Here is a 22,964-nt window from a genome sequence, read left to right as displayed (position 1 = left end):
ATTCCTGGGAAAACCTTAGCATGGAAAGAACCAGAAGGCAAAGTACAGTAGCCAAATCCATGTCCAAGCTATGCTGGTGATCCTTATTGCTCAACTGAAACGTGGGTTAAACTGGCCTTGGCAGCTTTTATTTTAGAAATGTGATGAGGAGAGCTTTGAATTGTTGCTTCTCACGGTGTCAAAGACAAATAGTTTTTAACAACTTGCCATGATCAAGGCCTAAGTTGTAAATTGTAATTCCTCAGGTGAGAAAGGGGAGAAAAGTCAAGAGACAAAGGTCAGCATTCCTAGAAAGTCATGCAGTAGATCAGAATGGAAAAGCAAGCAAGTATATTAAATGCAAAAGTAAATTTGTTGTTAAAGATCAGCTTTTGGGATCTGTCCAGTGAGGAAGCAAAGTGATAAGGGTCAAATGAACTTGAGAAAGTACAACTAACTGATGAGATTAGGGTAAGATAAGGTTGTGTATCCCACACACCACCTAAGATGTAAGGTTTGCTGGAGTCAGGCATCTCTTGGTTTGCAAAGACAGGGTACAGATGCCTGTGCTTAAAGGAGCTGCACGTTTTACTCTCTGTTGTGGTGTAACATTGATACGTACTTTTCATTGTTCAATGCCAAAAGAGCAAAGTTTTTTATCCCTCTTAAAAGGTCTGCATATTATGCTCTTATATTTGTTTGGTTTTATTTTTAGTGTATTAATTAAATTTCTTTTTTCAGCACATATTGATGCTTTTACGTCTAAGCTTATTATGCTAGAAAAGATGTCTTCAGCAACTTTAAGAGAAAAACTTGGATTGATTAAGTGAGTATTTTTAGTAAGTTTTTTAGCAATGAATTTCCAGTCCTAACAATCCTTGCAAGTTACTACTTTTGCTATTTTTTTCTTTCACAGACCTGCAAATTCATTAAATATACTTCATCATATTTTGAAGAAGGTGTCTGAGTAAGTTCTCAATTTTTGTTCATTGTACTTGTTTGCCACATTACCCAGCTCATCCTGTTTCTTCTGTAGAATGTTTGTCTACTCTGATTTTTATTTCTTTGTATACATGAAGAATTTTATGTTTTACAGGTTCTCTATTAGGTCTATCATAGCATAATGCAGTACTGTCTAAAATGTGCCTGGTACTACAAGGTTTGCATAAATTATGCAAAAGAATAAGAACTTGAGGTTTGTGAACCAGTTTTTCAAGAGAGCAAACTGGGCTCTTAGGAGCTGAGTAAACAGTTCACAGGAGTGAGGTGTAATGTTCTGTATATGGGCTGACACATGGAGTTTGGGTTTTGGCAGTCTTTCTGCTTCGTTGGTAGGAATAACCCTCTGTTCACTTCTGCTTGCCTTGACTTACAGAGCCTTTCTCTGTACACCATTGCAGCCTTTCTCCTGCTTCTTTCCGTAGCTGCTTCAAGGCTTTCAGCCTGCAAGTGTCTTCATGTTTTTGGTGAAGCTTGCTTCTTGCACTGAGTGTGAAGCCTTTTCTTTCAGATTACAGAGGGATTTTCCTGCTCTTTATAATTGCTGTAGGTTCATGATTTTTGACTAAGATTTTTGATACGGACAGTTGGTAGATCTTCATCTTCCTGAAAACCTGTTTAATCCTGTGGGTGTTGAAAGCTCATCTGTTCCTTGTGCTTGTGTCCATGTGGGCATTGTTCTTTATAAGATGCTGGTTAAGGAATTACAGTTTACCCAACATGGATGATTTTCGGTGTATGCTTACATGTTTGGATGAATATGATGACATATGATGTACAGTCTGTACATTGTTGATAAATTAGTACATTATGAATACATCATAAACACAATAATTAATAGGTATTTATCAATACAGTTTAATGCTTTCTTGTACACAGTCTTTTTTATAAAACATCTAAAGGGATTAAGCACCTCAAGATGTTCTACTTTTGCATTAAGAATGTATTAACTATTTTGATCAAATAAAAAAGCTCCAAAATTTGGTTTAAATATTTTTCATTTTGAACTTTTCTCATTTTAGTTTGGAGGAGGGCTCTTATTTATTGACTCATGCTGCAGGAGATTCATCAGTTGCAATTTACAAGAGTTCTCTTGACAAGAGCACGAGATCATCCTATAACTTGCACAAAGCTCACAGTGATCTGCCTGCTGTACCTGCCACTCTCTCAGTCCCATGGGTTCCCCTGGATCCCAGCCTCCCTTTACCCTACCACATCATTCATGGAAGAGTTCCATGCACCTTTCCACCTGCACCCTGCGAAGGGTGGAAACAGAAGGTCAGTATCTCACTTGATGGAAAAGCAGATCAGCAGTTTAGGAATAACCTATTTCAGTCCCTTGGGGTACAGTTGATATAGTTTATCTGTCATCTTCAGGGGCTAGAAATTTTTTGGGAATCCATCCTGCTTTGTATTTATGTTGGTGAATAAGTGATTTCTATCATGCTTTAGAAATTTCCCAAAGATCGTGCTCTCACTTTTACTATTTTTGAGCTAGTATGGCCCTTTAAAAGTGAGAAAATTTTCAAGCATTATTTTTCTTCAGCAGAGACTCATTTGTGTAGAAGCCATGTGCTAACTGTGCCCAGCTGTGTGCACTGTGAGATGGTTTGTAGGTTGAGTTACATGTTTTAGCCACAGCCTGCCTTCATATGAGGGTAAAATTGCTGTGCATCCATTCCTAATTACCTTGTGCACTTTGCTTTCTGCCAGAAGGAAATGCAGGCACATAGGCAGGGAAGAGGCAGGATTGGTCACTTCCCCCTGCTGACTGAAGAGCAGCTGTGCCAGTGCAGATGTGCCCTGTGGATCTGTCTGAGACTACATAGATTAGAAGGCAGTTGTCTGAATGTAGTTGTACATATTTGTGCTCAGTACAGATTGAAGATGATTAATTCTGGTAATTCCAGTTTGGTTTTCTGAGTTGTTTTTTTTTTTTCTAATTCTCTCCCCTTGTGTGTGTAGATGGCTGGGGTGAAAGGACAGTTGGACACACCCCATAAGGGAAGGCCAGTAGCTATGGAAACCAAAGGCAAGCCAGCTAAGCCTGCTAGAAATGAAGGTGTGGCTCCAAAGAAGCTGAGGAAGGATTTCTACAAGCAAGGAAAAGTGAAGAAAAAGTGGAAAACTAAATTCAACAAAGTGCAACTGAATTAGGAATAAGCCTGGAGAAGAACAAGAGAACACAAAACATCTGAGGTTTCTTGGAGCTTCAGAGGAGCCAGAAGAAGCTGGCAGGGGAAATGGCTCCAATAGCTGAAGCATTCTCTAAACCTTTAACCCTTTGGTACCTCAGGGGACATGTTTCAAGTGAAAATCTCAAGATCAGTCAGAGGTAAAAAAGAATGTGGCTACAGCCGCTTGGCTGGTTATGGGGAACAGAGGTTAGGGTTGTGTCTGGTTATGCTCTTGTGTCTTCTGTTGGTCTGGTGACATCTATAGCAAAGCTGCATCTTGAGTCAAGAAGTGGCTGACAACAACCTCTCATACCACATAACCAGAAAAATACTTTTAAGCTTTCCCAGTTCTTCCAGATTCTCTACAGATTTTTGTTCTCACGTATTTTAAAGATGTATTTTACTTCATGCATTGTATAGAAGAGCAACAACTTGTATTTAATTATTTAGCTTTTTTGACGCATTGTGTCTACTGGCTTTTAAATAACTTACAAAAATACATTTTTCTTTTTAGAAAGGTGTAACATATGAAGGACAAAAGCTGTGTTTATTTGAATAGTAAGGGCCATAAATCTGCATTGGAAAACTTAAAAGTGCAGCTAAACAAGTAAAATAATAACAGAAGAGCTGCATTTTTGCATGTTTAAACTGCTGTCACAAAAAGCAGAGGTCCTAAAGGTGTTCTTCCAAGTATTTTGTTTGGACTGAGGAAGTTACCAAGTACACTCATCTGATCAACATTCTTCTGCTCACTGGGACTTGATAGGACATGTTTTAATGTCATGAGGGTAAAAATAAAAAACAAAAATGGTTTACTGGGGTATACCTGCTAAAAAGTCCTGGAGGTAGGGTTTTTTTTGAAATCAGACTTCAATAATGAATGTATATTAAAAACTTCTTTGTGAAATACAAAGCATTTTCTGATGTGGCTTTTTTCCAGCTGTTAGATGTATTTATTCAGTTTATTCCTTCTTTGGACCACGGCTTGTTTTCTGTGCAGTATTAAGGTATTGATAAGCTGAACTTGTGTTTGCAATTTACAAATAGTTCTGATTCAAAATCCTAAATGCCCTTAGAGATTTGTCATAATAGGAATGCTTTAGCTGTGAGTCATTCTTCCCAGATAACTGACTCTGTCTGGGGGACTGAAGGAACTTTTCAGTTTGTATGTAAAAAACTTTTTGCTGGACTTGTTTGGAATTTGCTTTCCCAATGCAGTTCATGAGGAAGAAATGTATGGTCTGTTTGTTCATCTGTCTCTATGCCTTTTACCTTACACTGGTACATTACTAATTAAGGTGTACTAATTGCAGAACTGCAGTGGAGCAGCCTGTGCTGCTGCTTGGCATTGTTGCATTGTGGGTGCAGGGCTTCATCTCTGCAGAGGCTCCTGCAGTTCTTGTTGGCCTGGTTGTGCAGACTGTCCAAGTCTCTCTGAAGAGTGCCTCATCTGGCACCTCTACCTCCCTCTTCTGCCTCTGGTGTCATCTGCAAACTCAAGGAAAATTGATTTGGTCACATTATCCAGCTGACACAGAAATACTGAGTAGTGCTGGACCCTGAGAAGCTCTATCCATGACCAGCTCACCTGGTTCAGCTTTGAGCTACAAACCACCAGAAATGGAGCAAGGTCTCTGAGCAGAGGTGTTCCATGCTGTGAGAGATTACTGATGGGTGTCTGGTTCTCCTCATTCACTGGTGCTCATTAGGAGATGAAATTGGTGGCATTGTATCATGTTCAGACAGTTTGAGGGTAGTCTTGGAGGACTGGGAGGCATTCTGACCTGGCATTTGAGGTGATTGGTTGGCCTGCAAAACCAGTTTATCAGTTCTTTATGTTAGTGTGAGTGGGTTATTGGCTGTGAATCTGACTTTTCTTTATTTCTGTAGTAATGAGAGTTTTTAGATGTCGTTTGCACTATGCACTGATAAAGTGCTCCCATTCTCATGTGTGACTGGCTAAATCTCTTCACCTTTTCTGACTGCAAGCACTTTTAGAATACAATAGAAGCTGTCTATGTAAAATATATTAGGAAAGATTTGCTGCATTTTTTCTCTTCTTCTAATGTAGCCTAGCAGCTGGAAGCACAGAGAGCTGGGACCAAGTGACCAGTCATCCATTCTGGTCCTGGAAGGTGGGAGATGCCAGCAGCAAGGGACTCTGCCCACCTCTATGCTGTGAAGTTCAGTAGCAGTTATTGAGCCATTTGAAGAGGTATTTCTTTTGCTTCTGATTTCTTTGTGCTGTGTTTTAAATAGCAGCCTGTCTCCAAAAGAATATGAAAGTCAGGTCAGGTGTAATCTTTCAGAATGCTTAGTGCTGACCTGCATTTGAGCTTGCTTCTAGTTCTACTGGTAGAAGTTGCACCATTTTCAGTCTCTTGCCCTGTTGAAGTCTGCATGTGAAACTTTCTCAGATGCTTCTCTGAGAAGTTATATAACTAAGCTCTTTCTTTCTTAATAAAATGTCCTTTCCTATAGTGTGGGTACAGTCCTTCCCAGAAACACTGTCATTGCTTGGTATGTTAAATTTCTCTGTACTAAAAATATATTCACCTTTTTTTAGTTGCTCTTAGAATGTATTTTTCTACAGAGATTGTTAAACTTTGTTTGCAAGTTTAAATTCTTTTCTTGTATGTCCAAATCATTACACTAAAATGTTTTCAAAAATACATGGCTGTATTATACATCTCAAATTTCCTTCTCAATGCCAGAAAATACATTTGGTGGCCAGGTGACAGTCTCTTTAAGCATAAAGCATTTGGATTATGCCCTCCTTAGCCATTCTGAGCCTTATGAAGGTCTGTAGATCATCTCAGGCTGCTCTTACTCATGGCTGTGTCTGTAGGGTGAGGAGACATCGTGATATACCTTGCTGAGGGATTTTTTGTTGGTTTTATGGAACTAAAACATGCTGCCAATTTTTAAATTGTAGAATAATTTAGTGTAATTATTGTTAAATAGTAGCAGTCCTAGTGCAGCCTTCAGGGCATTTCTCAGTATTGATACTTCTGCTTAACAGTGAGTGGAAAAAAAAACAGAAAAGGCCTGAAAGCCCCATTCTTCCCCAAGACAGCATGGCAGCTTTGTCTGACATGTTAACAGTAGAGGTAGTAGAGAAAACAGCCTTGTTATTGTTTGTGATTAAAATATTTCTATAAATATTAGAAGAACAGTGTCACTTTAAAAGTGGTATTAAAAAAACATAACTGTGTGGGGAAGGGAGGGGCTGTTACAGACCCCAGTGACATCTTCTCTGATTCTTGAAATGAAATACAGCAGCCACATCCTTCTGAGTATTCACAGCATGTTTTTCCAAGTGTGCATTTCCTAGTTTTGATAGCCCTACTAGAGGACAAGTATTCCTTTATTTTTGAAATGGGCAATATCCTTGGTGAGAGGAGCCCGAAGAAGGATCCTGGTGTTGTTGACCAAAGCTATAAAATCTAATTGGCCTCTTTGCTTCCTTCAGCTTGACAGGGTTCCTCTCACTGCAGTGCACAGAGCCAGCTGTTCCAAAACATGCATGAATACATTTCAGTTTCACTGCAACTTACTCAGAGGTACTTTGCTCAGCAGTTTTTCACCTGTGCATGAGATGCCTCCATTGTATGGCAGCATGAGTGGCCAGGTATGTCACCTTATCTGCCTGTGCCTTGAGAACAAGCACACACCACGGGCCTCTCATTGCTCACATACTGCCAAGTGAATACAGCTTGGCAAGAAAGAAAAGAGCAAGCTCTACTATGGCAGCTATCATCAGGATCCTTTGAACAAAGGTAATCTAGAGTTTTAAAGTAGTTGTAGGTTTTAATAAGCCTTGAAATACTTTTGAGTGTTTCAAGCCTTTTGATACTCAAGGGCATGTAACTGAAACTGTATTTTGGAAATTTTATTTAGAAGTGACACCTGTAGACTCCCTGTCCATTCCCCACCACAGTCCTGAATTCTTGCATAATTTCAAGTTTTTAGAAACTAATGCCTTCAGAGAAATAGCAAACATGAGACTCTGTGCTACTCTAAGGATGCTGATCATGTTATCTAAATGCAGTCAGTCTTTTCTAGCACTGCGCTGTGTGAGCACCATGAGAAGAGTTAGATTGTATGTTCATGAAGCTCTTGAATTCCTCCACATAACAGCATCAAAGATGATAAAGTAATGCCAAATGAAGACTGTCCCATCTCTTCCACAGGTACTAAAGGTGTTCCTGGGGAGGTCACAGGGTTCAAATCCCCATCCTCTGTACAGACAGTCAGAATGTGTGGGCATTTCCTTATGAAGACTTTTTGTGATCATAGAATAGACTTTCAGAGTTCATATGTAGATTCATGTGCAAGTACCTTCAGGTGATCAACTGTGGAAAATAAAGAAAGGTATGGACCATTCTAGTGCTTTTTCAGATTTAAAACTGAAGGATGTCAAATTCTATATCCAGGCACAGAATCAGGTGCTGGCAGCACATATTCTCAGCTGAAATTTATGTTTCTAGATTAATTCCCTGATGAGAGGGTGCATCTGTGTATATGAGAGTTGAGCTGTTTTCCCAAACAGATGTAACAGAAAGTCTTGCTATGACTGTTCCTCTCTTCTCTCCAAGGTTTGCTGCTGCCACAGCTGCTGCTCTAGTGAATTCTGCTATGGTTTGAAAGGAATGGTGCAGCATAGCCTTTCTTACTGAAGTTCTCTTGCTTCTTCCCGTGTCAGTTCTTCTGATATACTTCAGCATAAAGAGAGCAATGTAGGGATTTTCTGAAAATAAATTTAGAAATACCCATCTTAAGAATCAGTGTAGTCAAATTCACACTGAGATCAATGCTTCTGGTGTATTTTTCAGAAACTGTTTTAAAGCATGGCAGTACTTGTTTAGAATTTAATTTCATCACTGAAAACAATTTGGAATAATGATGCAACCTTTGAAAGGTTGAAAACTCCTCTTTGTTCATGATTTTTATCTTTAACATTTTTGAGTGAACAGCATGAGTGCCACCCTGTGCCAGGTCTGCTGCAATTGATTGAAAAGCTCCACCTACCAAATCTTGGCACAAACAAAATAAACCAGGAGGAGTGCAAAAAAAAAATTCCTGCTGAAATAAGTCACCCATCACTCTGTCTGTGGTGTGGGCTATGCTGCCAAGTAGACAGAGCACTTCAACAAGTATTTTAATGATTGGATTAAATTTGAGCTTAAAAAAAGAGGGAAGGAAAAAGCTGTCAGAAGCCCATGGCTGAGCAGGTCTTGTAGTTAAAAGGTACCTCAGCAGTCAAAACTGCTTTATTTCAGAACCTTGCAGTTAACTGCAGTTCTGTTCCCTTGACTGACAGGAGGACAGTAACCTTGTGCAGCTCTCTGGATATTCTTTGTTTGTAGCAGAATAATGAAATGACAAGAAGGTATAGTTACTGCAAAGCTGCACGTGCTGCTTTCAACAGCTTTTGTAGCCATTTGTAAATTAACAAGTGCTCACATCACAGTTGAAATTCTTCAGCTGGTTTGCAACTAACCTAAGCAGAATGCACAGTGAGATTGATTAGAGTGACTTGTTTAGTGCAAAAGCAGCACGTGGAGGTTGAGACTTGGAGAGAATTTTGTACTGATGCTGTTGCTGTCTCTGGAGAAGAAGCATCTTGTGGGTCAGTAGACCTGTCACCAGCCTCTTGGGTTGTTTAAATAAACAGAAAATCTGCATGTAGGTACATGAATAAATAAGTTTGTTTCCTGTCCTCTGTAGGGAGAATAATTCACACAATATCCTAGTTATCAAAAAAATACATTGTCTTCCATTTGTAGGTGTTCTACCAGCCCAAACAAACTGTGAAGAATGTCTGTGTCTCCATGCTCCTGTGTGTATGTGCAAGTTTCAGGCTTTCTTTGGTCCAGCCTCCCTCCCCAGAGCAAAGATGATGGCTGGCTGGCTTTCCATGCCTGTCCTTGCTCATCAGCCAGCTGGGCTCTTTCCTCTGCTGTTCTGAGCTCAGTTACTGTATACACACACTGATGGCTGCTCATTCTTGTATTAATAACTTCCTGGGGGGTAGTAGCATTAGAAAAAGAAACCTTAGTGTTGAGAAGTTGTTTGAAAAATTATCTGTAGTTGTGTTGGCACTGCAGCCTTTTGTTCTGTCTCCTCACCTGTCCCTGATGTGAGCACTGGCTACTGACATGCAGGACATGGCACTGAAATTATCCAGCTCCAGCAGAAGTGTTTCCTGAAGGCTTATCTGCAATCAAATGTAAAAATGTTAAATATTATGTGTACTCCATGCTAAAACAATAGGCTGTTAATATACTTTTTCTTACTCATTAGAGGAAGAGATCTCTGGTTTTAGAATTCGCACCTGTGCTTCTGACCTGGAAAAACAAGTCTTAGCCTGCCTGGCAGAAACAAATCTCTTGGTAGCAGCCACTCAATCAACAGCTTTTTGAAGTCAACTTTCCTTGCCTTGATTTTTCTCTAAAGCTGTAAGATGCCACTTAAAAGAGCAACAAAAACATCACTGTAGACAGTACTGTGTAATTAGGAATCTGTGACATTCCTTTGTCTTGAAAGGCATCATTCATTCCCAGCTAGTACCTCAGCTGATCCTAATTTAGGTAATGAAGTTCAGATCATGCAAGAACTTTCTCAAAATCCTGTGGTTTATGCTATTTTGTACTAAAACAAAGTTGATGTGTTTTGAAACAAGCCACAAAAAACCCTTTTCTTGCTATTTCACAGAATCATTGATTTCAATTGAAAATTTCTAGCTGTGTTCCAGATTGCTGTAGAAATTGTATGTTGACTTGTCTCAATGAACTTGTCACTGTAAGTGATTTTGAAATTCGTTTTCCTGGGTCATTTCAGAGGTGGCATGATGTTAAACAACAAGGAGATCATTTTTGCAGTATGCAGTTAGCAGCCTGTGGATTTGCTATAGGAACCTGGTGTGTAAGCATTTTTAGAGTAAGTTTAGTTGGTGCTTAATTAGATGCCTTGAACCTTTAAGAATTATTCCCCAGGATTCTTAGGTACATATTTAAGGTGTGACAGCCTCTCCAGTACTTTGGCAGAGGCTAGGAGACTAATCCAAACCATGGGACTGTTTGTGTTATGAGTCACTAAAGTGGAAAGAGCACATAATGATGGGAAACAATGAAGCACAAAAGACTTCAAGCTTTTAACACTATTCCTAGGGAAAAAAATTCCCTGAAGACTTTTGGCAGCTTCCATCTTTTGTAGCTGTTTCTGTCCTTTGGCAAGACAGGCCAAAAACTCTGCAGTGATTATTCATGCTGCTCTGTTCTGGATGATGTAAGGGGCTCCTACGTGCCCTGGTAATATTTTCTGCAGTGTTTTCCAGTATGGTGGCTGTCTGGGGAACATTATTTTAGAACTGGCAGCTGTGATAGGTTTAAGCACTCTGATTTTTAAATGGGTTCAAAATTTCTCCTTAATGTTGTCATATATACTGGTAGCCTGTTTATAGCAGCAGCATTGTGCTGCTATTACTGAGAAAGCTGAACTCAGCATAGTGGGTTTGGTTGTGAGATTTGATCTTTTTAAGTTCAAGGATTAGTTCTAGGACCCAAGACAGCATCATACCTGGATTCAGACACAACTGGAGCTCTCCAACCCAAAGTACATTAAACTGTGGCTGGGGGTATTTGTGATAATCTGAGAACAGAAGGTAAACTGGGATATCTGACAAGGCTTTACAGACCTGGTTTTGTCTCAGAATCTGTGATCTCTGCGTGAAAAGGCAGCTGGCTCTCAAGCAGGGCATCAGGAAGTCCCCAGGGACTGGGGAAATGCACTGACACATAGTTACACACTTAGTGACTGTTTGTTTCTATATCCTGCCACTCTTTCATTCAGTGCAAAGATGTTGGAGTTTATTCAACCTCCAATAGCAGTAGAAGGGGTTTGGCAAGTGTTTCCTTTCTGTTTTTATGTGTAGCTAGGAGATCTCTCCTCCTCACTAGATGATTACTCCTATGAGGTGCCCTGAAAAACCACAAACTGCTGGTGATTCACAGTAGAGGTTAGAAATGGACTTGAGCTGCAGATACAAGGAATACTCATGAGAAACATGTGCCAGAGGAGTTACTTTTCTAGGTTTTGCTATACTTGTTATCTGAGTTGCTGGTTTACATTTGTTGTGATCCATATTCCTGTCTGGATCTGTGTCGCTTAATGTGCAAGCCTCTCTGGCTTACTCTAGTTCTCATGGCAAACAGAAGGAAAGAAGGTGCAGTATTCTGGGCTGAGTCAGGACAAGCCTACATCCCATGTGAAGTTGGTGGCCCGTGTTAGCTGTGTCAGCCAGCTGAGAGTAACAAAGGGGTTTGCTTCCTTCGGAGCACCTTGACAGAGCAAAGATGATTGATTCTGTGCTGTTTGCCTTGAACAGGGGACAGCCAGTGCCATGGGTTACACCACAAGGATCTAAACTTCATGAGCTTCATCAAGTGGTAGAGGCTTTATTTAGGCTCTGGGTGTGTGTCCCAAGACAGCTTTGCTTGTTACTAGCTTTTGTGTGTGTCTAAAGGAGTTTCTTTCTGACTGTAACTATAATCTTAGCTAATACTTTGCTTTGTTACTCCCTTGTCTTGATGTGTGATCCAAAGTCACTCAAGCATCTGGCTCTTTGTGGAGGCAAACTCCATGTGCCAGTAGGCTCCGGGTCAAAGGATCCACTGAGATTGAAAGATAAAAGAATGAGCATGGTGTTGTTATTTACACTGGAGAGCAGGAATATACTTGAAAATATGTTAGAGTTCAAACAAAGAAAACAGTTGACAATAAGTTAGACTTCAAGCTAAGGTTGTAGTCAGATATGCTTGAAGGTGGCAGAAAAGGGGAACTGAACAGCAGAAACAATCATTGAGAAGTAGCTGGAGGAAAATCTGGTGATGAAACAGTATCAGGATATAAAAGGAAATTGGTAGACATCACCCTCAAGATGCAGCCATCTGGTAGAGAGGTAGATGTTTTACTAGCTCTCAAGAGGATTTGCTGTCAGGCTCTTGTGTGTGAGGCACTTGGAGATTGTGCATGGGGGAAGTAACTTCAGGGCATGTCAAACATGTCTTTGTCGGTCACAGTGATTGCTGAAACACACCCCTTAAACAAGGTTACATCACCTTTCTTGTAACATAGGCTTTGTGTGAAACAGATGATGATAAACTGGAAACAATTTGAGTCTTATTTTTGTATCTTGATGATGTAATGAATGTTGTTTACCATTTTCTTTAGCAGATGCAATTCACTTTGCTCTGGAGAGTTATGAGTAGAAAGATGGGGCCTGACCAGTCAGAAGGCAGCAGTCTAAGATGATAGAGCAAACCACAGCGCTGTAAGGCAGGCAGCGCAGGGGGCCATGGTTTAACCTGGATGATCTGTTCATAAGCACACTGCTCATGCCTGCATTCACTCTCTGTTCCCAGACTGAACCAGCCAATGCAGCCACCTTACCTATTATAACACTTCCTTTGTAGAACACACACATAACAAAATACTAGAGGTCTGGCCAACACAGAAGATCATTCCAGAGATTAAGTCTTGCTCTTTAAAAGGGATTATTTCAAATAAATGAAATTCTGAGTGGAGAATAACATTTGTGCAGGAATGTGCATGTAGTGTAGGAATGACAGTGCACAGAATAGAATTGATCCAAGGGCTTAGGTTGTTAGGTGGAGCACCTAACAAGATGTCTGGTTCTCTGGTATTATGTTAGATAAAAGTTGGCATTGGTATTCTGGTATTCAGTTTATTTTTCAAATATGTGGGATTATAGTTCTGTAATATTTAGAGTAAACTCCCTCCACCCCCTGCTAAAAAACCAAACAGCCCAGAAGACAACTCCCCTTTTCCCAAGCAAAACAACCCTTTCAGTGTTTATAGAGTTTTACCGATGCAGTGTAGGTGTGCTAAGCAGGAGTCCTTCCTTCTTTCATCTATAGCCATAGACGTAACAACTTCCTAAGTGTTACCCTGGGAACCCAACTAGCACAACTTTTAAGTTATACTTAACTGTCTTTGTAACCTGTAATTATCATGAGAGGTAATAACAAATCTGTGTGTATTTGTATCATGGCAGTTCCCAAATTAGACACAAATAATCAAGATGCAAAAACAACACCCAGAGGTCTGCCTGATCCATATGCTTATCAGAATGGAATTTGTATTATCCTCTTGCAACACAATCAGGGATCAACACTAGATAGAGGCTCAGTCACACCTAGACCAGAAAGTCCTTTCTCCTGATCCCTCCCCTCTCTTTTAATTGAAGCAACAGGTTTAGATAGGCAACACATATTGACAGAATTGTGTCCTTCATACCTCCAGTGTTAATGCAGTGTTGATTGATTGCAGGACAGCATCCTGAAAGGAGGTGAGCAAGATCTCTGTAAATGGAGGAGCAAAATAGAAGTGAGAGAAAAAACAGCTGGAGTGACCCCATATGCAAGGATGTGGGGTTATTGCAAAGATGAAGCTGGCTCAGAGGGGAACTTAAATTGAATATTCAAGTTAAGCACATCAAGCCTCCACTAATATGATAAGAAGATAATGACAGGAAAAAATCCTGTAGATGAGGTAGAGAAAAATTGGTATATTGAATTGAAAGTGGGACAAAAAATAATAACATGAGTATGAAAATAATATTAAGCACTAACAAAAGAATGGTGGACTTGTCAGTGGTACTGTCACTGAGAGGATGGAACACATGAAACTACAGCATGTCCACAGACTGCAAGCTGAAGCTCAATCACAGAGAACAGTCAGAAGGGAAGAATGGGAAGCTGGCACAATTATATTTGTTTTTCCATGCACAGGACTCTGTGCAGCCCCAGCCAAGCAAAGTGTGCTCTCTTGGTTTGCTGTGGGCAGCATGCAGGAAGCCAGCTCACAAATGGGGAATTGCAGCTGAGTGAGTTGCTGGCAATTTGAAATATCACCTTCTATGCAGATATTTTAAGGGAGTTCAGGGGCCAAACAATGTGAAAACAAATAGAAAACATTTCTTGGCACTGCCTTACTATTTGAAGCACTTTTCTTCCACTAAAAACCTGTGAGGCAGACACAGAGACACTTGGCTTCTGGTAAGTGCAGTCCTTGTCCCAGCCCTTTATCCAGCCTAAAGCTGGCAGCAGTGCTCAGGAGTGGTCATGGACCAGAACCCCTTGGGATAGGTGCTATACAAACCCTCCAGGTTCTGGGTAAATCCTCAGAAATATGACATAGAGGCTTAGGTCTCATTTTAAGAAGTGATACAGGCACTTAGCTGCTGTTTTCTCATTAATGAATTCCCTTTCCCTGTTTGGCAGATACCAGAAGGCTTTCCTGCTTGCCCAGTCTGACTGCTGCCTTCCTCAAATCACTGGTTTTGCAGACATTTTCCTTGAAGGTATGAAGAATATATAACATTTCCATGGGCAGGATCAATGGCTTTGTTTTTAGTTTGGTTGTTCTGCCAAAAGCATGACTGTGTTTTCTGCTGTTCATACTGCTAAAATTCCCCAGCTGGGACAAGTGCCTTTGATGTCAGTTGACCTACATATACAGAGAGCAATTGAGGGAATTTGTAACATGTTTGGGTATGTTTGTATCTTCATGACTCTGAATGTACTGGGGTTTTTTCTATTGTCAATCTTTTTTCTTTTGAAATCACTTCAGCAGTCCCTGAAGTTTGTATAAGTTCAGAGAGGCTCCTGTCTGTTTTGAACTGAGGTCAGTGTGTGATTCTGAGGTTGAATAACTGATGAGTTGGATGTTAGAGACATTTCTGAAACTGTTGCTTATAATAATAGCTCTCTTGATATCAAACTTTATGTAAACTGTTCATATGAAGATGTGGTTAGCAAAAATGAATGGTGATATATGAGCTACTTCATATTTTAAGTATTGAATTGTTAAAAAGATAACATTTCTAAGGAAGTGGAAGTAGCAGTAGAGGACTGAAAGATAAATGTTTAGAGAATAATTATATTCCTCCTCAATTCTAATATGTGACTCAGCAGATTGTATACAAAAATGCAATGTATATGTTTGAAAACACTCTCTTTAGCTGAGGGTGTTTTGGGTATTCGTTTCTGCTTTTGTATTAAGAATGTTTGACAAGAGAGGGGGGTTTAAAAAACTATCCCTGAGGGATTATGCAGCCATTAGGAGGCAAATTGGCTCTCTGGCTCCATATCCCTATTTAAAATCTCTAATGAATACTGCAGTACAGAAGGGTTGTTACTTCTAGGACTGTAAGTATTTTTGATCTCTGAATAACATTTCCAAATTGCCAGTGATATTTTTTTTTCCTAAGAAATTTGAAAAGCAGAGGGAAATTATTTAACTGCTAGTGACAGACACTGGTTTAAGTGGGATAGCCAGGAATTAATTTTGAAAGACAGGTTCCTTAATACACAGAGAAATAACCACAATGGCCTTGCCAAAAACAAGGCTAACGTGTCAAACTAATGCAATATTGGCACTGGCATTTTCTGACAAAACACTGCTCCATGGTATGCCTTTTCCTGTGGCTCTCCCCTTCGTGTCACTTCTGTTTAACCAGAAAAGGTGTATTAACATTATTTTCACCTTCTGAAATGACCAGTTCATGTGTCCACTCTGTTGCCTCCATGTTTGAAGCCGAGTGTAGTATTTCCTAATATTTCTCCCTTTTTGTACTGCTGATCTTGTTTCACCCCAGGAATTACAGCCTGTGTCTGTCAGCTCATGTTCTTGTCTCTTTTGTGTTTGCCAGCTTTTGCCACTGCTGTTTTTATGCACCTGGCTAAGCCTAAAACTTTTTTACCCCATGTCTGCCATCTCTGTCTATGCCTACAAAAAATACTACTTCTAACAGAGACAAGTATCTCTTTGCAGAATCAAATCAACTGAGTAACCACATATTCTTGAAAGAACGGTGTACATCTGTTCACCTGCAGGGGTTAAGAACTGTGTACATCTATTCACCTGCAGGGGTTAAGAAAACCATGCTGAAGTTAAAGGAATAACTGCTTGTAGTGGGAGTGGGGAGTGCTTGCTTTTTTCTGCAGCATTTAACATCAATTCTATGTGCTGTTGAGGTGAAACAGTCATCTGAAGTGATCCAACTGAAGGTCTGCAAATACTTTTATACTATATTTGTCTTTTATTACAAGTGCAACACCTAGACTCTATAACTGAGTTTTCACTACTCGGGCTGGGAGAAGCTCTGATTTCCTGTCCCCGTATTGGGTGGGGTAGGCCTGTTCGGGTTATCTGAGCATGATAATGAGTCAGCCTCAGAGCAGAGCTTGTGTCTCATTCTTCCACATTTATTGCTTGTGCAAGACGTCATTTAGGCTTCTCCCAGCTCAGATACCCCTGAACTCTAGCACGGCTTCCAGGAAGCAGGCTGGGCCCCACCTGTACACTGTAGGGGTGGTGGTTTGCTCTCTGTACGAGCCCAGCTCTCACTCCGGGGCAGGGAGTGCCCGGCTTGCCGGGGGCGTTCGAGGTGCAGGCCCTGGGCTGGGCACCTGGGACTCGGCTGCTGTGCTCTGCCCCGAGAGCCCCAGCGCTGTCACAGCCGCGCTGCTCTGAGGAACCCACAGCAGGGGCTGCAAACAGCCACCTGCTGCCCAGGAACGCTGGGGGAACCGAACGGGGCCGCTTGTCCCGGCGGCACTAGGGGGTCGCATCTGCAGGGTGGGCGGCCAGCGGGCAGGTGGAGAAGGGGGGCTGAGGGCTGAACCCCGACCCCTGCAGCCCAGGGCGCTGCTCCCGGTGTCGCCGAACCCCCGGGCGTCCGGCGGGGCACGGGTGCGGAGGGAGAGGCTGCTCCTGCCCTACCCTTGCCCACCCCGTCACGGTCCCCGTCCTGCGCCGAAGTCGGGCGCGGCCGGGTGAGTCAGCGCCGTGCCGGGGGGGCGCCGGGGCGGGCAGGACCCGCCCGGCCCTACAAAACCCCGCCCGGGCTGCCGCGGGCCCCAGCTGCTGCCAGAGCCGCCCGAGTCGCCGCTAGAGCCGCCCTGCCCGCCCCAGCCAGGTGAGCCATCGGCGACAGCGCTGCCCCGGCAGCGCAGCAGGAGCGGGGAGGCGGCAGCGCCGCGGGGCCGGGCCGGGCTGCGGGCGGGGGTCGCGCTGCGGGAGCCGCTGCTGCGGAGGGAGCGGAGCGGGCAGGATGCGGAGCGGGGCGGTGGCTGCGGCGGCCGCCGCCCTCCCGCGCCCGGCTCCTCTTCCTCCGGCCCTGTCCGCTTGTTACTTTTCTGTGCTCGGTTCCACGTTGGGACGGGTGGGGTCGCGGGCGAGGCAGCCCTCGGGCAGCTTCGTGCGCCCCTCAGCAATTCTGGGTGTGGCGACAGCGCTCAGGAGAGACGACCCGGTCCCAAACTTCGCCAAACTTCCCCAGATAGTAATTTCTTCTCGTCGTTAAGGTACACAAAGGCTCAGCTGGGTTGACCGTGGTACCCTAAGTTCGTTTCTCGGTGCGGAGGCTTGCAGAGAAGCTGTGCCGGCCAGCCAGGCTCGCTGGAGGCGAGTTCATTCAGCTGGAGCGAGGCTGGAATTGCTCCCGCAGGCACGGCGGAGCCCCGAGCCCGCCAGGGACAGCGGCTCCTTCCTTTCCTTTCCCTTCTCGCCCAGGGTGCGGCTGCCGGAGCCGCCGCAGCCGCTGGCACGGGCAGCAGGAAAGCCCATCAGGAAAGCCCAGCAGGGCAGTGCCGGGTGGGCAGCGCTCCCCGGGCGTTCCCTGAGCGCTCCCCGCGATGCTCCGCGGAGCCCCGGGCTCCTCCCTGCTCGCACGGCCAGGCTTGGGCGGGGCTCTGCCTCCCACCCTGCCCTACTGTGAGCAGAATCTCGGAGATCCTGCTGCTGCCTTTGGAGTGTGAGTCAGCTCGGACATCACTTCCCCCTCGAGTGAGGAGGGGAGGTAGGGCAGAGGAATGTTGCCAGGTGTTTTAACTGAAAGAGAAGTGAATTGATTTCGGCGTAGTTCGTGCAGAAGTGGTTTGTGTGCTTATACGTGGCAGCTTTACTTCTGTGTAACATCAGTTCTAATGTTCATATTCCAATGCTATATCTGCACAGAGGTGCAGACCCCGATGTACAGGTCAAGAGTGGAAGACTCCTGGAACCAGTGTGCCCTTGAGTGATTTATCCCTGTGTGTGCCTTCTGCTACTAGAGCTGCTTTTGATAAGCAGCCCTAGTGGGTAGAGTTTCCATTGGCCAGTATTTGGTGTAGTTTGCCTTGATGAACCAAAAAAAAAAAAAAAACCCCAAACACAAAGAGGTTTTCTTGTAAAGTCTCAAAAGTGACAGTAACTTGAGTTTGGAGAAACAAAAGTCCTTAATTTTGTATGTGCATGGTATCTTCCTGGAATGGAACTTCCTGAGCTATTAGCAATGTCTGTGGAAGAAAATGGTTCAATATGTTCGTGGTAGAGCAGTTTAATGGCTTTTGAAATGCTTTTCTTTAAAGAAGATTTTTTTTTTCTCCAAATAGTGGCTTTAAGTGATGTGCTAACCCTTATTGGGTGATTTGGGGAGATGCAGCCTGGCCTATTTGTACTCCTGTTCAGGACTGTATATATTATATATATATATGAATGATTTTGAGCCCTTGTTTAATTTACAGCAGATGCTGCAGGACTTCCTCACTCTTCCTCTTCTCTGTTAGCAGGCTTGCCCTAGTTTTTGGACACAAATGTGCTCCAAGTGGAAGAGTTTCCATTCTCTCATTCCGGGGATGCCGTTTCCTTGGCTCAGATGTCTGGGAACACCCTTTGCTCATATCTCTGCCTGGTATAATAAGTGCTTCTTAAAATGCTAATTCTGCTTATTGAGCAATGCAGTTGTTTGTGCATACCTGAAACTTTTCCATGGAACACAGGGGGTTTTTCCATCATGTGTGTGAGCTGGCCCTGGAAATCGGGATATGGAGCTGCTTTTAAACTTTCATTTTTCCCTTACCAAAGAGTTTCAGGGATAAGTTGGTGAATAGAGACTGGGCCAGTATAATAACAGAGCTGTAAACCAGTGCCTTCTGGGAGGGCTGAGGTCAAAACATGCCATCTGTTTTAGCAGAATAATATGAGGATTGTGTAATGTGCATTTAGAAATTGATTGTAGAAACTTGCCTTAAGGTAGTGAAGTATTAGTTTACAGCTGGAAGGTAAAACTTGATTCCTTTCCAGTGTAAGGAAGAGCAGACTAGTGCAAGTATTTCTACATGTTCAAACCCATCCAGGACTTGTCAAAGCTACATCAGATAAAATCAGTCCATCAGAGAACAGTGAGAGTCTGTTCTCAAATACGAGTGCTTTACAGAGCAGGGTGTGACAAGAGCTGTGTTTGTTCTCTGGGTAAAAAATCTTTCTCTGCAAAGATTCTTGCAAGAACTCCTTTTTTTTTTTCTTTTGCCAGCTTGCTGTTAATGGGCAGTCAGTTGCTATGGCATTGTTGTGTTCTGATGGTATGAACCTGGAGTTCCAGCTCTCTGTGAGGGTGTGTTAGTTCTGTTCCTGGACTCTGATCAAGTGTTTTGTTCCAACAAACCTGATTCCGTGTGGTTTAAATTGATTTAGAAACAGTACTCTTGCAAAAAGCTGTTCAGTGATTTGGGGTTTTTTTTCATGTGAAAGGTTATCCTGCAGTTGCCTCGTTTCATCTCTCCCTGGTGTTTTCTTTGTGACAAGAAAGACTAAAGGACTTTAGTTGCTCATTTTTGGTAATAGTTGAAATACTGTCAGAGTACAAAGGTCTCACAGGCTCTTCATTTTATGGAGTGTAAACATTAGCAATTTCATAACTAGGCAATATATGTCAGTCCCCTCTACCCAGCATGGTTTATAATGCAAACAGCAGGTAACAGCTTATTACAACTTCTGCAGGCTGTTTTTAAAGGCCTGGGTTGGATTTTACCCCTCAAAAAGCATTTATTCTCAAATATATCAGTGCATGACTGTCATTTTGTGCTCTGTCTTACTTTTTTTCCCCTGGAATCTTACTTTTTGTTGAAGTAAAGTTGCTTTTGTTACTTAAACCTAGGTTGTTTCAGGAGATGGAAGATTCTCTTTCTGTGTTCTAAGTGAGGAACTGTGAGATAACAGCAGTTGCACTACAAATGTACTGTGATTTTGCTGCTGTGTTTTATTCTTGTACCATTAGCTATTTTTGCCAAAAGATTTTTTTGCTTTTCTCCTTATAGGATCTGAAACAAACAAATAAAGAAAACAACAACAAGAACAAAACACTTTTCCCTAGAGTTTTAACCAGATCACTATTATCAAGAAACTATTTCAAACATTTCTGGTTCTTCAGGCTCTGAATTGGTCATTGAGTGGAGAGGAGATGGGTTTCTCTGGCCTGGGTGGCTGGTCCTGAGGAAAGCCCCATCCTGTCAGAAGAGGGACTGCTGGAGGATTGAAAGCCAGCTGAAAGGACATAGCCAGGACTGGCTGCACAATAGCTGGGAGGTGTCTGGGGGGCATGGAGCCAAGAACTGGCCTGGGGAACGGTGACAGTGTGGAATGAAGGGCGTGGCGCCCGGCTGAAAGCAGGGCAGTTTTGGTATCAGGCTCACTTAGCAGTTAGTGGAATGTCTCTGGTTTTGAGGTGCTGCTGCCCTTTCTCCTGTCCTCTCCTAAGCCAGCTCTTTCCCCTGTTTGATAATGTTCTCTGCAGCTGGACTGTAGAGGTCCTGGGAAAAAAAAAAACCTTTAATTTTAACAGCAAATAATGTTTGCTTCAGGTGCCATCCTGGGTGACTGGGTAGCACTGTGAGTGGCAATGTCTGTCCTTTCTCTAAGGAAATTTGAGAGCAGTGTTTTGGGAATGCATCAAGCCTTTTAAATATTGCCCCTGACTTTCAACTTTTGGAAAAGCTTTCCTTAGCTGAGAGACCCTTTCACTAAACAGTAACACAGCTCTGGCAAGCTTCCTGACCAGAATCCAGAGTTTTAGAAGGCAAAGTATTGTAACATAAATTTATCACATGAATGTTTATTTCTGCCCTGTATATAATCTATCTCAGGGTTGGGATTTTCCCTGTTTTTTTGCATATAGAAGGAAGATGTTATTCAGGTCCTGGCAATGGAGCATTGATATTAACTTGCTCCAATGGCTCTTCTTTTTGGAGCTGCCATTTCATGGTAGTCCTTACTACCTCATCTCTGATAATTGTGTTCCTAAGTGGTGTTTGTTCTGGACAGCTACAACAAAACCACAAGATCCAGCATCCAGGGTTAAAGATTAAACAGGGTTATGATTTTGTAAAATGCCTGCAAGAAAGAATTCCACTGCATTTCCTGAGTACTTGAGGAATTGGCCTGTGATTTAAATGCTACTACTTGTTGCTGTTCTTTGACTTTGAGCTGGACCAAGCTATAATGGTTCTGAATTAATTTTCCTAGTACTGAGTTGTCAACTTAGGCAACTCTGTTTCTGAGGCAGAGATTTCTCAAATTCCTGAGTATTTAAAATGCAGAAGAAATGCTTGTTTAAGGAATTTTTATTGTGCAATAGAATGAAGACCTCTTGTTGCATTATTAATGGTGTTGTGGCTCAGAAACTCTTAAATCTTCTTTCCTGCTTGGTGTTAGCAGATCCACTGGACTGTGTCCACTTAAGTGCTGCAGTACTTCAGGACTGGTGGGACACACTGATGTAACTGTAAATATATTTAAATCTATTTTGTCTTTTTTTCTCTTCCTCCAGCATTCTTTCAAGATGTCCACTGTTCATGAAATTTTAAGCAAGCTCAGCCTTGAAGGAGATGTAAGTATTATTATCTAAGCAAATAAAGTTTGTTTTAGTTAAATGTCTCATCTTGTTCCTTTTACAGGACTCTGCACCAACTATTGTACTGAGCTGTACAGTTTACAAGATTCCACACATCTCTTAAACTTTTATTGGCTAAAAACCTCATCAACAGTGACCAGTTTTCATCCACAAACCAGCTGTAACCATAGGACAGTTATATGATTTAATGAGAATATCCTCCTGCTGGGCCTTATCAAAGAGATCACAGGGCAAACAATGGCTGGTTTGCATCTGTGTCCCTCTTTCTTCCAAAGGAACAAGTCAGTTAAGGATGAAAACAGAAAAGGGAAATCCATTCTCTTTTGCTGATACCCTCTGAATTGTTTTTTTTTTTTTTCCAGTTAAAAATGGGGAACATTATGAGAACAAAAATATTGGGGGGTCTAATTCCTGTTATGGTTATCACCAAAACCAAACTAGCTCTTGAAAAAAAATATTTTCTCAAACTTATTTTCTCATTTTCTGTTTTAGTTTTGATTGCCTTTTTTTCACCACATCTGCACTTGGTTTATAGTTTCATTGACATACCAGAAAGCCAAATTCTTTGTTTGATTTCTTCAGTTGTAGTTAGATGGTAGATTACCAGTGTGGTATCAGCATATCATGCCTGTGATTGTCACTGAAGAGGAAGTGAATTCTATCCATACAGTATTTCATCACATTTCTAATGAACTTGCTACACATAGAAATCTCACAGCTGGTAGCTGCAGGTCTGAGCTTGGTAGAGGCAAATGTTTTGCCCATTTTTAGTACTTGTTGCGAAATGAATTATACCAGACTATGTTTGTGGAAGAGCTGTTGCAAAGAACTGGCCAGTGCACTGTAGGTAAGCAGCAAAACTGGTTTTGTACTGCAAAAACAGTCAAGTATTCAGCTTTCATGGTTGTGTGTTTCAATGGAGAATTACTTGGAATAATAATTAAGCAATCTGTTCTCAAGAGCAGAAATGCTTCTTCCTTGATTCCTGCAAGTAGTTGCATAAGTCAGGTTTGAATGCTGTTCCATGGAGCCTTTCCGTCAGAAATCCTGCT

At 42.2% G+C, this 22,964-nt stretch overlaps 2 protein-coding genes across 6 annotated transcripts in view; both read left to right on the top strand.

Annotated features, from left to right (window-relative positions):
- Positions 1-14,517, top strand: part of ICE2 (interactor of little elongation complex ELL subunit 2) — a 31,884-nt gene extending 17,367 nt beyond the window's left edge. The window contains exons 12-16 of one of the 3 annotated variants that reach the window (XR_003944895.2): positions 721-805; positions 896-946; positions 2,001-2,256; positions 2,944-3,313; positions 14,462-14,517. Coding sequence is in view for 1 of the 3 variants with exons in the window: in XM_009090110.4 (XP_009088358.3) it covers positions 721-805; positions 896-946; positions 2,001-2,256; positions 2,944-3,135 (584 nt within the window). In the remaining 2 variants the exon portion in view is untranslated. Of the gene's footprint in view, positions 1-720; positions 806-895; positions 947-2,000; positions 2,257-2,943; positions 5,170-5,226; positions 5,839-14,461 lie in introns of those variants that run through there. The other 2 variants (XR_003944894.2, XM_009090110.4) reach the window with 2 other exon arrangements.
- A 2,494-nt stretch (positions 14,518-17,011) lies between these two features.
- ANXA2 (annexin A2) overlaps positions 17,012-22,964 on the top strand; it is a 257,244-nt gene continuing 251,291 nt past the window's right edge. For 2 of the 3 annotated variants that reach the window (XM_050978625.1, XM_050978624.1), the window contains exons 1-2: positions 17,012-17,160; positions 21,829-21,888. In XM_050978625.1, coding sequence (XP_050834582.1) covers positions 21,841-21,888 — 48 coding nt within the window. In that variant the 5' untranslated portion in view covers positions 17,012-17,160; positions 21,829-21,840. The remainder of the gene's footprint in view (positions 17,161-21,828; positions 21,889-22,964) is intronic. The other variant, XM_030228439.2, reaches the window with a different exon arrangement.

This window comes from Serinus canaria, chromosome 10 (assembly GCF_022539315.1).
Source record: "Serinus canaria isolate serCan28SL12 chromosome 10, serCan2020, whole genome shotgun sequence".
NCBI lineage: Eukaryota > Metazoa > Chordata > Aves > Passeriformes > Fringillidae > Serinus > Serinus canaria.
This window is presented reverse-complemented; position numbering and strand designations above follow the sequence as displayed.